The 17117-nt window shown below is 45.6% G+C and overlaps 1 protein-coding gene across 1 annotated transcript in view; it reads left to right on the top strand.

Annotated features, from left to right (window-relative positions):
* Window positions 1-8428: 8428 nt before the first annotated feature.
* Window positions 8429-17117, top strand: part of RFX7 (regulatory factor X7) — a 54229-nt gene continuing 45540 nt past the window's right edge. The window contains exon 1 of the mRNA XM_084293365.1: window positions 8429-8741. Within this exon, the coding sequence (XP_084149491.1) occupies window positions 8596-8741 (146 nt within the window). The 5' untranslated portion in view covers window positions 8429-8595. The remainder of the gene's footprint in view (window positions 8742-17117) is intronic.

Raw genomic sequence — 17117 nt, 5'->3', positions numbered from 1 at the left:
CTAGACCTCTGTATAATGTCATAAACAGAATTAAACAGTCTCTCATTTCTTACATTGCACCCTGATAAGAAAAAATAATGTGCATGCTCCATTGAGCTCTATGCTGGGAGGAGAACTCCGTGTGAAGTTTATAAACACATTCAATCCAAGTAGATAACATGACTATTTTTTCCCAACTTGATTCAGATTATTAGTCCCCAAGTCCTCACTGAGTAATACGGCATTTTTAATTTATGCTGAGGAAGACTTTTCAGTGGGATTATTTGCAAAATAAGACTTTGTCAGCTATTAGAGATGGGATCATTGCAGAGTTACTAACGTTTTGTTGCTACTTACCACAGGCAGCACAAATCTGCCTAGCATCTCTGCTAATTATTTAGATTGTAGCAGACAGAAAGTTAATAGAATTGCTATTGGAAGAATTTGTTGTCTATTATGTAGTGAAAGTGATTTTGATCTATGAGCAGTGTTGGAAGGAATCATCAGTGCAAAAACTCAACCCGGATCTGTGTGCACAATATTCTTGTCTTGCAGGAAGTAGTGGGAGTTCACATGTGAAAAAGAACTGTTCACAAATCAGTATCCCTGGGAGCTCTCTGAATGACTTTCCCTGCACTTTGTGGTATTCTGCAAAGAGAAATATCCCCTTTCTTCTTCATGTGCCTTTTTACGGCACAAACCATTCACAGAAAGCCACATGTGTAGCAGTTCACACTGGTTCGTCTGCAGAGGATGCAGATTAGGATCAGGTACAAAACAAAGGTTCTAGTCCATAGCGGTGACTACAACTACTATCCTTAAAGCAAAGGTATTCTCAAAACAGTCTTCATTGTTAAGTGATAGGACATGAGGAAATGGTCTCAAGTTGTGCCAAGGGAGTTTTAGATCAAGAAGAATTGTTCACAGAGAGGGTGATCAAGTGTTGGAACAGTCTGCCTAGGAAAGTGGTGAAATCCCCATCCTTGGAGATGTTTAAGAGGTGTGTGGACATGGCACTAAGTGACATGGTTAGCATTGAGACTTAGTAGGTCAGGCTAATGGTTGGACTTAAAGATCTTGAAGGTCTTTTCCAACCTAAATGGTTCTATGATTCTATGATTAAAGTCTTTCCAAATTATAGTGTGATGAATGCTTGGGAAGCTTTTGCCTTGCCTTTAATCACAGCTTAACTGGAATCATGAACAGTTTTCATAATGAAGTCCACAGCTTGCAAAAGATTTGTATACCAAGTGTATGTGTAGACCTTGTTGTTCCAGATAGTACTTCTTCCTTGAAGCATGCAGTGACAAGCTCTTCAGTATGTTTATTACTGTACAACACCGTGAGCCAACTAGTGTTTATTACGGGCTGTGCATTGGGTCAGTGCAGAGTTTCACCACAAGAAGGTACATTCTAGATGGATTGTGCCTGAAGGGCACTATCCCTTATGGATCAACCCAGTGGGGCGAAGAACCTCTATCTTAATAACGATGCACCGAGCTCCCACCTCTGCCTCAGGGGAGAGTAGGTAGAGTGACAAGTCCTGTCTGTGTACTTCCCAAGCACAACCAGTCTTGATTTGTACTTGGTCTTTTTCCAGAGCTCTGGGATGGAGAAAATCCTACTCATGTCATGTCTTACTCCATATGGCTGCGCTAAAGCCAACTTCAATTACTGCTGTGAGTATTACGTTGAGTAATTAAGTCTATGTAATGCCATTATATATGCGTGCATTGTACCTATGTTCCCAGAGCAAAGGTGCATCCATAAATATAGGTACCAGACTGCTACATACGTAGAAGAGAAATGGTATTTATTCTACATTAATTAATGTTGCATGCAGAATTTCCCACCTTTTTAAACATCTTGAATGCCCATTTTTAGACTCTAAATGTACACATTGCTTTGACAACTGACCATTGTAATCTATCTTCTTTCAACATATGTAGCCATACTTTGTTAATGTAAGTACTATCTTGTGCATCCTCAATCTAAGTGCCATTATTGTATTTCTGTTTCTACTTAAATAAAAATAATCAATTGATTTAATCAATTTCAATATGGAAAGCAAGTAGTGGTACTCCCAGGACTCCAGGGAGTTAATAGGTCAAGTTTGACAGGAGTCAGGTGTGCAGGTGTTGGCTTTATTGGTCATCGCCTTCATTTATAGTTTGTTTTTTCTTAGCTGCTTGTTTCAGATTAACATTACACATTAAGGATAAAATGTGGCCACTGCTGGGATTTTACTGTTCAGAGTAACTTGTTCAGAAACATTGCCTGAGATACGCAGTCTTTGCCATTGTATTCTTCCGCTTGAACATTTCTGCCTTAAGACTACAGTTATACACAGACATAGCTAAAAACAAAAATGCAATGGCACTATCATGGATATTAAACCCTGTTGCTTTAAGGGGCACCCTCAACAAAACTAGGCCAAAAACTTGACCTATTTTAAAATACATGGCAATCTGTTCTTTTAAAAAATCATTCACACTTCATTGAGTCCTTCTCTCTCTCTTATGCCATGAAAAATACCATACAGTAGCAACATTCAGAACTCTTCTGTCTGTACAGTTTCCCAAACATGTATTGCAAGCTTAATTCTCCAGTTTGACAATTTAATTTTTCTCCATCACTGATCTTGAGAAAGAAACCATCTTAAATACTAGCAAATGCGTAAATTGAACTAATTAGCCGAGCAAAATGGCTACATCAGTACACTCTCTCCCTGTTATTTACTGTGATGAACCCATTTGGCAACCAAGGTCTTAGGATCCATACAAGATTTTTGCTTCTAGGGGCTTCCATGTCTTGAATTTGAAAACTGGGAGCAGCGAGCCATATTTCTCAGTTATTTTGTAGTTTGAAATCTGGCTGTGAAACTCTATTTACTTTGTGTTGGACTCCTGCCAGAGGAGGCCTGGTTTTAGCAGATGGTCGTGGAGTGGATGCCAGACGTTTCCTGCTGCATCCTGACCAGGCACCGACAGCAACGCTCCTGGGCCCAGGCAGTGCTGCCTTCAGCAGCCACCGATGCTGAAGTTACAGTGACTGCTGGCACAAATGCTGTGAAGAGTTGCATGATGCAGGCCTTCGGGCTAAAGGCTGTGTGGAGGAGAGGGTCCTGACAGCTTGGAGTGTGCGCACGAATAGACATGGTGCTTGGAGGTGGTGGAGCTGTGCGCCAGAAGACAAGCAGGAGGAGAGCTGAAGTTTTGACCAAAAAGAACCGAAGTGTTAAAAACAGATGGACAAGAACCAGTAGCGATGAGATGGGTACTTAGATCTTAGGCAAGACACATTACTGTCTTGTTGGGAACTTGAAGAAGAAAGAGATGAGATGAAACACGAGGCTATGGCATCACAGCGATGTGTGAGGTTATCTGTCTGCTCTGTGAGCACAATGTGCAGGTAGTAGTTTCCTTTCCCTTAGTTTCTGGGGAGCAACTTCTCTGAGAACAAAAATCTTGAATGTGTCCTCAGGCTGGTGTTTGATCTTTGAAGACACTTCCTGCTCACCAGATGGGGAATCAAAGGACAACTGTTGTAATCACAAGCACTTGGGTTTCGCTGGATCACTGTCTTGTCCATTTACATACAGGAGAAAATGCAAACAAATTTCTCAGGAGGCTGTAGGACTTGGAAATCCTCCAGAATTCCTTCAGGCAGCAATTAAGGACATCCATCGTTTATTTATTATTGCAGCTCTTGGCCCAACATAACTGAAATTGATGGTTTCTTGGGCTAGGGCCTGTGCCACATGGCTCTGAGTCTGGGGATTTGGTGCTCTCCCATCCTCTCCTATCCCGTCTGGAATTACTGTATTACCATGTTATGCAGTGAGCTTCTCTGGGTCACATTTCTGTGCAGGTGGCCACCACTGCATGCAGCAAGGCAATTCGCAGGAGGTGCTGAGCCCCCGCAGACAGGGGCCAACCCAGTCCTTGCGGTCAAGCCATTTCAGGCAGGCAACATTTACTATTGAATCCTCCTGCCTTTCCAGGTTACTACTGAATCTCAAGAGGAAAAGAATTAAAGACTGAGGTGTTGTTTGCTTTGTTGCATGAAACTTGCATGCATTTCTCTCTCCTTGTCTTTGATTTTGTTAGTCTCCCTAAAACTGAGCTTCTGGGTCAGCATGAAAGACAGCTGACAAGACTGTCACCCCCCCATCTGCATAGGGGTCTGACTAAAAATATTTTCACCCCTAACTTTTACCAGCAAGGTTATCAAATATTCAACATAACTGAAAATGGAAAGATGTCAGTGCAGAACCTGATTCAGTTAAGTATCAAACTCTGGTATTTCTGTCAGTGACAACCTCCCTTCCTACTTATCAGCCTTGCTGTAAAGGACAGTCCGAATCATTACTTTCATGACCCACTGTCCCTTTTTAAGTAGTTTTCTTAGGCTGCAGTAGTTAGTGCCTATTTCTTCTTTATTGATGCCTCGCAGCCTGAAGACAGCTATGCGATACATAGGAACACCATACTCATAACTTTCTCAAACTCAGCACCTGATCCCATTTGAAATTAAATTGAGACAAAGATTTGCCCCAGAAAACTTTACAGATGAGGCAGTCTATGGAAACAAAAAGTTTCAAACTGTCTGTATCACTGAAGAACTTGGACGGACCTTGGGAATTTCATCAGGTTATCGTGACTTCCAGGATGTGAGTGATCTGTATGGTATCCCAGCAAGACACCACACTCCTTGTCTGGCCTGTCATGGTAAGCTATAGCCAGGCCTGTGTGAACCTAGACCCTCGGTATCTTGCTTCTGATGATCATCTTAATCTGCATGGAGTAAGGGCTGCACAACCGTTCCATTAACATCTTACACACACTGCTCAGATGCTGCAAGAACCAGGACAGTTTGGCAAACTCCTGGCCAAGCGGGCTATCCTTCAAATTCAGATAGCCCCTTTGTCACGGTGAGGTTTGAGCGCAGCCCAGTTTCTCCTGTCAGTTGATGTGACAAGAGTTTGAAGATTTTCTAGGTAAATTAGATTTTTTAAAATAATTGAAAACATAAAAGCTAAATTACAGATGAAAATTGGTTAGGTGAACTATTAGTTATTGCACTCTCATTTTACTAGTGCTACACATGAATAGAGATAAGAAAACAGTCAGAACCGGGGGGAGATGTCTTGGGCATAGCTCAGGAGACCTGGAGACAGACAACTTTAGAGAGGAAGAGTTGCAAAGAAGGCATCAAAATGGGGTTCAGTTGAACCAGTGTTTAAAGCTTTTAGGAAGTGCCTTTTTTTAGCAAGGTTTTAAAGGCAGTTATCCTCACAGAATTTGTTTTATGCTTGTCTTGAGGATGAAGATAGCAATATTCAGTTATTTATCTGCCTCTTACCCTCAGTGTAGTCTCTGAATGTGCAGGCCTCTCCTTGGCCCTGCGTTGGACACAAGATGGCAGATCTGTCGCTATTGACAGGAAAAAGGGAAGAGCACTCGCCCCTTGGTGCTGGCTGCTCAGCAAGGGCAGCAAGACGTTACTCCTTGAGAGCACGAGACAGTACATTCCCCAGCTGGCAGAGACAATAGGCTCCAGCACTTCTGAGTTAGAAAAGACAGGAATTTTAGCACTAATACAAAAACATCCCTTTCTAGTTGAGCAAAAACTGTCTGCAGAAAGGGAATGTCTGGAAACAGAGGCACAAGACCAGAAATCCTACCTTGTCTGAGTTCAGCTGCTGCACTCCTTGAAAGACATTTGGGAAATGGGAAAGTAAAAGTAAGATTCCAGTCCTGCAAATACTGGTCAGGTTTCTGACATGCTTAAACTTAACCACGTGCTTTTGTTTACAATAAAGGGACCTAAAATTAACCTCTTTATGTTTTTATTATTATTTATTTTTGTTTTTTATTGTACTGACCAGGAGCCTCAATCTACATGTCCAACAAAACTATTCAAAGCCAGAAAGTACAAGGGCTGCAGTAGAGGGTTGCAGTGGTCCTAGGTGGATATTCCTGGAAGGTCTTCAGTGCTCTGTCAGCTCATCTGAGAACAGGTTAGTCTCTTAGCAGTTAAATAATCCTCCTCGGTGTCTTCAAGTTAATTGTGTCAGCACAAGCTCCTCTTTGTTTAAACAATTATTCTGGATCTATTTCTTCTTTGTTTTAGTTGTATATTACCATGTAAACTGCATATAAGAAGCTGCCATTTTTCTTTCATGCATTTTGCAGAGGTACAAAGGCCGTATGAAATACAAGGCAAGTTCAGCTGGTTGTGCAGGAGCCAGCTAAGTGGCCTCCATTTATTGGCCTACCTAATACATAAAGGGAAGAAGCCCTCATCCAGGGTTAATACAGGTGTATAAAAAACCTGGGGCAAACCTTGTGCTTTATGGGAATGTGAGAAAAACACTGCAGTAGAGTTATTCCTAACATAAAAAAAAGCTTTTGAAGAGCAGAGCACAGCCCTCTGTGCCGATGCTATTCTATTCTATAACAGACCTCTCTGGATTTTGTCCTTTAAATCTTTAGCAGCAGTAACTCCCATCGGCTGAATCAGTCATGGGGGAGGCTCCAAGCAGGCCAAACAACCTGAAAGATAGTTTATGCTCAGGTAGCACAGGGGGCAGTTTGGTGTGGCCGTGTGCCCCGGGCAGCTCTCTGGGGCACCTCTCCTACCCAATGTGTGCTGTGCAGTCCCTCTGGTCATGCCACCAGCCACCGGTGACCTTGCTGGAGCTGGAGCATGCCCCCTTTCTTTCAAGATCTGGCTGAAAAAAACTGTTACATTTTTCTTTACTGCTAGGTCTAAAAAGGAAGTATTTTCTTTACACCCAATTTTATTTGGGGCCTCTGCGTGTTCCATCAGAACTACTCAAACCCAGCAAGCAACAGAAATGGACTTATAGCTGAAAGGCTTCACATCAAAAAAGCACAGGAAAAAGTATTTAAAAAAAAGGTGAACTGATGGTGAGATATGGGAGTACAGAAGTAGCTTTTGAAGCCTAGTGACCAGTTCCACCACAAAAATGCAAGCTGGGAGTCTGGCCCACTTAATTAATTTGGTGCCAATTTAATCACATTCTGCCCTAAAACACCAGGTGTGATTACAGGGTGGCAGTGGTGGTGCTGTGGTGCCTGTGTGTGTCCAGCACAGCAGATTTTACAGAGTAGATGTGACTAATTTCTTTTTTGGTCATCTGACGCCAATACAGCTATAAATAAGTATGATCACAATTTGACGTTGCTGGGAACTAAATTCTCAAGGAACTAAATAATAAATATGTCTTCCAACTGTTGTTTTAGGCTGAAAGCAACACTGAAATTACATATATTTTTTTCAGTTTATTGTAATAGTCTCTGGTCCTGCAACCATGATGCACATCTGTTGAACCTTATTCTGACGTGTGGGCCCATCGATTTCAATTAAGGGGAGATATGCATTTGCTCGAATCTTTTTAGGGCTGGGATCCAAGTAGGTTAAGCTCCGGCTCAGATTTCACGGGGTCAAACAAAAGATCTCAACAGAGGCAACCCCGACCCTGTTGATACAATTTGTATTAAGTGGAAACCAAACTAGAAAACATCACCAGGAACACCTTTGTTTCATTTTACCAGCTTACAAGTGTGTTGCTGTAGTTTTCCTTGCAAAAAGCATAATAGGTAGGGATTTTGAATCGATTGCCTTTTTGTTTACTTCTGATTACAATTTTTTATCTTTCTTCTCTTCTTGGATGCCCTTCAGAAATTTCCAATTAAAGTTTAAAAAAAAAAAAAATGCTTTTAGTAGAAGGGAGGAACAAGAGAAAGTCGTTTTCGTAATTCTGAGGAGAGGTTTTACGAGGAGCAGAAAATCGCCATCCTTGGCACAGCCGCTGATGACCTTACTTCGCAGCAGTGGGAATGGGAGCGGAGATGCACTTTTTGAAACACTTGCTTTGGGTGGTGACACCGGCATTTTCCAATACCGGCCTCCTAAATCGCACAATGCCGTGTGTAGGTAGCGCTTTACCAGCTGCGTTCAGGCCTGCATTTTCTGGGACCGGCGTGAGCCGGGCAGTCACCCGCTCACCCTCAGGGGCAGGGAGCGCGAGCACCCATCCCTCAGCCCCGGGCCGAGCACCCGCACCCGTCCGGCGCTCCCTGGGGACGGCACCGGGGCTGGGGCTCCCCTGGGGCCCCCCCGAGCCCCGTCCCCGTCCCCGTCCCAGCCCCCCCCGGCCGCGGCCCGCCCGCTGAGGCAGCGCCGAGCCTGCGCACTGCGCGCCCGGCCGGGCAGGGCGGCCGCGGGGCGAGGAGCGGCGGCGGCGGCGGCGCGGGGCGGGCCGGGCCAGGTGCTGCGGGGCGGGGGAAGCGCCCGGGCGCCCTGCGCCGAGCGGCAGCGGGAGGAGGAACGGCAGCAGGAGGAGGAGGAGGAGGAGGAGGAGGAGGCCGGGCCGCCATGCGCCGTGCCGCGGGCCGGGCTCGCCATCCTGCGGCGTAGCGGCGGGACGCGGCTCGGCTCCCCGCCCGTGATGTCCCCCGGGCGGCGGGGGAAGGCGACTGACGCGAGGGCTGCGGCAGAGGCCTAGTGCCCGCAGCGGGCAGCGCCGCGCCGCCACCCCGCCCGCCCGGCCCGGCCCCCCCCGGCCCCCGCCGCCGCCTCGCCCCCATGGCGGAGGAGCAGCAGGCGGAGGGGCAGCCCCCGCGGCGGCCGCCCGGCACCCCCGCGCCCCCCGGGGCCCTGCCGGCCCTGGTGCCCGGGCTGCAGGGCGGCGAGGCCAGCGCGCTGCAGCACAAGATCCGCAGCTCCATCTGGTAAGGGAAGGGCCGGGGGGCGCCGCGATGGGGGCGAGGGGAGGGGAAGGGAAGGGAGGGGGGGGGGGGGCGCGGCCGCTTTGTGCTCCCCCCCCCCAAAACACAGGTGTGCCCCTGCCCGGCTGCCAGCCCCGCGCCTCGTCACGTTTTGGTGGTGTTTATTTCTTTGATTTCTGCCCCCCCACCCCCCACGGACGGCCCCGTGCACTGAGGGGCTGCCGGGCTCTGGGCTCACCTGCTGAAGGCGTTTCGCTGAGGCGGCGCCTGGCGCAGCCCCTGTGCTCGCACGGCCACCGCTCGCTTTGGGGCTCGCCCCCCGGCGCGGCGCGGTGCTGCATTGCTCGCTGCAGAGCCTTGCAGCACGAGGGCATTTTTCCAGCCTCCTCGTGCACCCCTGCTCGCTGAGTTTTTCCAGGCTGGCGATCAAAATGCAGTTTTGGCCGAAACTTGTCACGATGGCTCGCACGTTACTGCCCGGTAACCCGTCCCTCCCACCCCCCAATTAAATAAAAACTCACAGAAAACCAGCGTTTCGCTTAAAAATATTAATTCTGCATGCGTTTGGGGTGAAGAGATGAATTGAGTTTAACTTGCTCTGCAGAGGAAATATTTTGTCATTCTCCCCCCAGCCCCAATCCACAAGAGGCTACCACCTGCAGTATTTACATTTTCTGTATGCTTTTAAAAGCTGCTTTTGGCTGAGGGGGCTGATACAGTATTGTGAAACTGGGGAATTGTAAATATAGGTTACTCATCATAGATCATACTTTCCATATATACGCACCGTGTATATAATATGGCTAAATACGTGTGTTCATCCTAATAAAAACATACTGATGTAGCGTGCATCTCAATTGATACTATAGTTAGCTTTTATGTTTTGAATCTGTGTGTCTGTCAAAGAAAAAAAATCCAAATATAATTTTCCCTTCAGGTTATTTTACTGAATGGCATACTGAAATTGTGTCTATTGTTTGGTGGTTGGTTTTTTTTTAGAATTGAAACAGTAAGCGATAATTCACCCGTCCTTAATCAACACTTGCTACCTTTTGTTTTGTTTTGTTTTTTTTCTGCAACATGACCTAGAGAAGAAATACACACTGCAGAATTTCCTGTCTGTTTAGATCATGAAATCTTCACGCTGTCCTAATTTATTACGGTATTTTGTGACGTCCTTTTTAGATTTTCTTCTCTTTCCATGAACGTGCTGTTTGGAAATGAGCCTTAGAGAGCATGTTTACATTACATTCAGATTAGGTATCATGTCCAAGTTGAAGACAAAATGGCTACTAAGCAAAACCTCCCCTTTTATTCTGGGCTTTCTTTTCAAGGAAAAAGAGCGCATACGTTAGCATTTTAAATGAAGATTGCTTATTTGATTCAGGTACACTTGATGAATGGCCTGCCTGCCTGTTCGGTACAAAGGAATGCAGAGTTTTACCCGATGTGAGTGGCTCGCCTGGTGCCAAGTGCCTGTGACCAGCAGAGGTTTTGCCAGCACCTTGCAGCCCTGTCTCCTGGGGTAGTTTCACAGACATTCCTCCCATGAGCGTGACCTTTCCTCCCTGGCTACCTGACAGCTCTCTGCATGGGGCTGGAACTTCCCTGCCACTTTCAGACAGAGTCAGTTCCTCGCAGGTTTTGCTGCGGAAATGCAGTATTTGGAGATCAGGTCATTTCTGCAACACAACCTGTTCTCTGGCATCTCCAGAGCTTTTGTCTGTGACTGCTCCGAGTTGTGTGTGTTTCCCTATTTCTGTATTGTTGTCAGCCAGACCTCGTTTGGAGCTCGAGTTCTGTGTCAATTCGCGCTGTAGTGTAGATGCAGTTGTTGTTTTTGAGGAGCAAGGCTGAGGAGCATTGCCAGGGACGTCGTGCATCCTGCACCCAGAGAAAAGAGTGGCAAGTCGCCTCTCCTGCAGTTGCAGTCCAGGATCTGTTGTCCTGTTCGGTAGGAGCCATGTGCTGGTAATGAATACACAGTGTGAGAGACTGTGGGGAGGGCTTGTGAAAATGGCAGAGCTCTGCTGCTACCAGAGCTAGGTGCAACGTGCAGAAGAGCTTCCTCTTTTCTGCTTTCCCTTCTCTTCCTCCCCTCCTCCTGTGCCTTGCCAGTTGTGTGTGCTGGCCAGTTGGCATGCCGGAGTCCTCGTTTCCTTCCCCAAGGATTTAGCACACCTAGATAAGCACTCGTCTGGATTTATTTTTGCCTCTTTTCTCACAGGCGTTTGTGTGCACCGAAGGGATATTTTTAGTTTTGTTTTGTTTCTTTAAAAAAAGGTTTTAGTCTTCAAAATGTATTGTCAATGAAAATAGTGGAGCAAAATATAGCAGCTACTGAGCTACTGGACTTGAGGCTCACAAACAAGTCTGTGCATGTCCTTCCACCGTACAGACAAATATAAATATAGTATGTGATGTAGGCCTCAAGGGGGACAATGAGTTATTCAGCATTTCAACTCATACTTAATTTATTCTGTTTATTAGATTAAAATGGAGTTTGACAAAAGTAGCTCCAGTAATTGTGAACATGCAAAGTCCCTTAAAATCAAACAATAGGTTAAGTCCTGCTGGTTAAAACTGAAGGCCCAGTCAGCATATGTGCTGAAGATTTTAAAATGTGCTTGGTAGGAGTCCAGTCTGGGCTTTGTTTTGTTTTCCCTTCTATATAAAGCGACTATGAGTGTGGACTGAGGAAGGGGAGAGAAGGAGTGTCTTAGCTGTGCATAAGAACAGATCGGGAAGCATTTGTTCACGTTACAGCACCGTGCGCAGATGAGAGCGGGTGTGCTGCACGCTTGCCGCCGATGAATTATTTGTAGCCAAACCCAAGTGAAAAGTTCATCGCTGCCTCGCTGTGTTTTTCCTAGCTGCCCCACTCGAGCACATCCAACCCCGCCGTGTCTGTTTTTGTTCGCGTTAAGCGTGTGACTTGCTCAGACAGTCGGACGTGTTCTTACGGTGTCGATGAAAAGGACAGAAATAATATTAGATGTCTTTTCCCACTGACGGATTAGAAGTCTAGACTAAGAAGAATACGTCTTTGCGGAGCCCAGACGACCTGATTAATGTCAGTTTGGGCGGGTTCGTGAGTTGCCCTGGTCTTCCCTGGACACTGGGCCTTAATCTGCCTGTTTGTATTTCCCTTAGATTCATTTTCGAGCTTTTATATTTATTAATAGCGTTTTGTGCAGACGTTGGAGCCCGAGGCGGGAGAACCTCCCCAGTCAGCTGTCTGAGCATATAGACTAATGGGGTTTCAATTATTTTCTTGGGGTGAGGGTACTGTATTTACAAACATGTGATGTTTGTATGGGATATTTCTGTACCCAGACAGATGCTGGTGAAGACCGAGTCTACTCCTTATCACATTAAGGTGCCAAAAAACATCCTGTAGCTGAAGGCAGCTGGTAACGTACCTAAAGGAGCGTGGCACGAGGACTGGGACAAGGAGATCCCCGGGGAGAAAGGTGGTGGCTGAGGTTCTCTGCTCCTGCTGGGGGGCATGAAAAGGACCAACAGCTTCAGGCAATTTCATCCTTTTGCTCACTGCATTAATCACAAATTCAGTCCATAGCTACGAGAACGGAAGAAATGGATGGGTTTGTTTTCTTGATCACCATTGCAAATAACTGGTGATGGCTCTTAAATGAGTACTTGTTTACTGGTGTACATAGTAATCTGGTGCTTGTGTCTGTGTGCAAGCTGGTCCCGCTTGCTTTCACTTAGCCAGGATCTCAGCTCTTTGTCCTAAAGGCATCTGTTGGGATTTGAGTGTCGTAATTCTGCCCCAGAGATTAATTTCTCACCTCCCCGTCCCCAATATCTCCTGTGTGAACCGTGCTGAGGACTGGGCAGCAGAGTCGCAAACTCCAAGCATTGCTTTTCTGGACTTTTGAACTGGATGTGGGTGTAGGCTTCAGATCTGTAATTTTTGTCTTCAAATCCCTCCCCTAGCTAGAAGTTGTACTGGAAAACCACGTGAGCTGGGCCACATAGTGCTAAATTACGTGGGTCTAAGGCCCAGTTTGTCTCCTGTTGAAGGGGCAGGAGGAGGGAAATTGTGCCTCGGTGAGTTCTGGGCTTTTTGTATTGAGCTGGAAAACCAGGTTGGCTGAATTGAATATCACTATTTTCTAATCTTTGGAAAGTGCCATTCTTTGTCATGACTTAGGTCACTCCTGCTCCCGCAGTTGCATCTCTCACTCCTCGTTAGTTCTTGTCGGCAAGGGTACGTCGCCACTGAGGCTGCTGGCTTAGTAAATGCTCCCCAGTTTGGGAAATGCCATTGAGGGTTTTCGTAATAGGAATTACTACTTATTTGTGTGGTTGGGTGAGTGGAAAAAATGATTGACAGTCTTAATATTTTTAACAAGATACCTGACAATGAAGAGGGAAGCTGAGAGGGTGTTCCAGGCTTTGAGAAAATGTGGCTGCAAACACCTTTTTGGTAGTTTTCTTCTACAGTTGAATTTCCCATATAACCCCTTATGTATATTTTTTAAGATTTTTCTTTTTTTGAGCCAGGTTGGATTCATCTATAGACTAATCCATCTGCTTGTACAATTTTTCAGTTTTCTGTAGCTTGAGAGAGGAAGACGGGGAATAAAAGCAAAAGCAAAAAAAAAAAAAAAAGCCTCTACATTTTGTTGAACGGTCTATTGAAATTGTGTGGAGAGCTGGAGTTCCTGTAAGTGATTACAGGCTCTTCCTGGTTATTCTGTGCCCCCAGCCCAGAGAGCACCAAGCCCTCCTTCCTTCTGGCCAGTTCATTGCTGAGGATGTAAAACAAAGTTTTTATAAGTCTTTAATAATAAAAAAATCTTTAATAAAAGGTTATTGGTGAGTTTGAGGAAGAGCTAAAATAGTTGTTGACAAATGTACAGGCTACGCTTACTCCAGTAAGTCTAAGTAACATCAGAGGTGTGTTTAGCCCCTTGGAAAAAGTAATTCCAGCTCCTCAACTGAGAGGTGTTGTGAAACTCCAAATATTTCTTGTCACTAACTCAGTTTTCCCTGTCCTTATGGTCTGTTGTTTGCAGGTGATTGTGAGACTTCCCTGTCCTGAATGTATTTCCCAACGTAGTATATAAGCAGTGAAATACACAGGCAAAAACTGAGCTATGGACCCATATTTTAGAGTAGTTCATGGTGATTTCAGGAGAGGTTGGCCTTCGTGGACAGAGCACCTAGCAGCATCTCATTCTTCTTCATGCTCTGCTTCCTCAAATGGGGAGGGACGGGCTGCGGGGTTTGTTACACTCGACTCCTGTTTCCATGTGCATTGCTCGAGGTCGCTCCCGTGTTGCTGTTGCAGAGAAAACCACGCTTGGAAGGTGAGAGCCATCTCCTAGGGACGCTGTTGCCATAAACCCATTTGTCTGATCATTTTCTGGGCCTGTTTCTCTTCGACCATAAGCAAATCCTGAACAGTGCCAGCGCGTAACCATCTGTGGTGCAGATCTCTTGAGGTGGGCTAAATAAAACCTGCACCTTTTGGGGGGAAACCTTCCTTTTGGGGGAAGCTCTGCTGGAAGAATCCCTTCTCCCTGCAGGGGCTTGAAGGAAGAGTTGCCCTCTGCTGCAACGCTCCCCTTGCTGTGGAGAAACCCTTCCTCCCTCCCCAGCCCGCCGGGCACGCGGCGCTCGGTGCCAGGGCGCTGTGGGAGGAGCAGCAGCTTGCCAGAACGGGGCACGGCCACCATGCTGCTGGAGTTTCTAGGTCAGCAGGTGTGGAAGCCAATTTGGTCTGCAGGCATTTTTACAAGGTTAGAAAATAAACCCGAATAAAATGAATGCTGACCTTTCGGTAACCTTTGGAGAATGGAGTTGAGGTTTTATTGAATATCCTGGCTCTGAGTTGGGTGGAACGGCTTTGCGGAGAGACGAGCTCTGTAAAGCTGCCTTTAGGAAGAGTGGGGTTTTCACCCTTGTTCGTGGGCTTTGTTTTTCTTTGTTCCTTGAAACAATAGGATCTAATAAAGTATGTGGGGAGAAAAGCAGTATTCAAATAGTAAGACTCGGCTAAGTTCTACTGCTGTTCATTTAAAATGCATAGGAGCACGTGAAATTGTTGACTTCACAGGACCAAACATACGCAATTCCTTGTTTCAGCAGCGTTTTCCTTACCACCACAGGATGTCTCGCTGTTGAAGCAAGTCAGACAGTGTGACATTGTGGTTTTCAGGGTGGCATTTCTAATGAGTTCTTAATAAGCACAGAGTTGCAGGTCTGTTACCTCAGGCCTCTGCAGGTGGGTTGATTGCAGTTTGAAGCAATTGTGTGTGATTTGCACGTGTGTACACCATGGCAGGTAGGAATCCACACTCAGAGCCATACCCCAAGTTTTCTGAATGCTCTTTAAAGGAAAAATAAAAATTAAAACAATACAACTGGTTAAGATGTCAGTATTTCTCAGGTTTGGGTGATCAGATTCATACTGAAGCTCTGATTAATCTTTTTATTAATTGGGGCTTGGGGTGTTTTGTGTGTGTATGTGGTTGAGCACAGGGGTTGAGCTTAATGTTTTTATACAGATCCCATAACTTATGTATGTTGCCTTCTCTTGTTACTCCACTCTGCAGCTTGCCAAACAGAAGTATTTGGAGAAGGGCCAGAGCTGCAAAATTCAGATCACGATCCAAATTTGGATTTTTGGTTCAAGCCTTTCTAATATCTAATATTGCAAAGCTTCATATATAAAGAAGAATCTCATTATTTCAAAATTCAAAGTAGGAAATGGATGTCACTTCATAGCATTCCTCTAGAGCAGTCCAGATAGAGTGCTGGACTGCATGTTTGAAAGATTATTGTTGGATGATTTAAAAGGTAAATTAAGTAGATAAAATTGCAATGATCTGTCATCCAGAAAGAGCCCAGACAGAAGGCTGGCACAAATCGGTTCTTTCAAGCCAGTGAGAAAAATCCCCTAAATACATCTAAAAATTCCAGAGTTGTTGGAATGCTGTCTTGTGCTCCTCAGATCTATGGGAATTTTAAGATTTGGTTTTGTTTTGAGTGGAGTTAGCCAGTATCTCAATTTTAATGCTTTCTTGATTTAATGGAAAAAGGATTATCTGTCATCAGGTAGGGCGCTTGTTATCGGTTGCTGTACCATCAACAGGCTCTCAGTAAGCTGCCAAGTATTTTCTGGTTTTGAATATTTAATCATTAAGACAGTGGAAGAACATTCAAAACTTCCTGAATATTTTCCCTGTTGCTTGTTTTTAATTGCTCCTGGTTGATGCGGTGACATTGTAGCAGTGGAAGGGCAGGGAGGCTCAGCTTTCTTGCAGCCCTGGTAGCTGGGGGTGGTCTCTGCTGGTGACCCCCGCTGCAGGAAGCCAGGCAGAGGGGACCTGAGTGGGTGAGAGACGTGCGCAGCTCTCCTTGTACAGCCGCTTGGGATCACACCTAGTGAGTGGTGCAGGTTTTCAGCTGAGAGCAGGAGGGATAGGCTTAGGGTACACAACCTATTTGTAGTGTAAAATGAATTGCATGTGGTGTTTAACAGCCTTACAATACCCAAGTCTTGCTTGCTGCGTAACATGTAGTATTAGTTGGAGTTGGGTTAGTTGGCGGGGCTGGGGGGCTGTTGCTGTATGTCATTCAGTAAGAGCTGGAAATGACCCTGAAGACAGGGTGGATTCTGGTGGATTTCTCCTGAGGCTCCCCACCCCCAAAGTGGCCATTTAGAGAGGGATAATTTTAAGTCTGTTCTTCAGTACAGAAATTCAATATAATGTGCTCTCAGCGCTGTAGGAGCAGGTGAGGATGGGAACCTTTTGCCTGTATTGCTTTAAATATTTTTTCTTTCCCTTTCCCAATTCCTAAAAATTCCCAAGTCACTTAGGAAACAAACAATCCCTAGTAGCTGGGATTAGGTTTAAAAATCTGCCTGAATAACTAGCTTACTTTTTTTTTCATACGAACCAAGTTCTCTTTTTTAACATAAACAGGTATATTTCTGTGCTTCATCGCCTGCATTAGTTCTAGAAAATTGAGGTGTTTTGGTTCCACCTGTCAACATCAGACTGTGGCTTGGGGCTGCGTATGGGCTGGCTGAGTGCTTACGGTGGGCTGTAGATGTATTAACGTGAGCTGGAGCGCCCGTGCCACCTTCATCATCTTGGGTAACAGCACATTTTAAGCACATCTTCTGTATTTAATGATCCTCCAGTACAGCTGCAGGAGAAGGAGCTTTTTATTTTGGTTTTAGTTGAACCCTGTATGGTAGCTATGGTCAGGAGCAACTTCCTGCTTGCTGAGAGTGCGTCGGCTGCCTGCTCGCTGAGCTGAGGCCGTCACGAAATTCAGCTCGGGGATGAACTTGGGGTACTTTTGGTGTGTTGAGAGTGACAGTCTCCTGGTGTGGCT

This window comes from Netta rufina, assembly GCF_964035555.1.
Source record: "Netta rufina genome assembly, chromosome: 11".
NCBI classification, from domain to species: Eukaryota; Metazoa; Chordata; class Aves; order Anseriformes; family Anatidae; genus Netta; species Netta rufina.
Note: the sequence above shows the minus strand (reverse complement) of the source record. Positions and strands in the feature narration are given on the sequence as shown.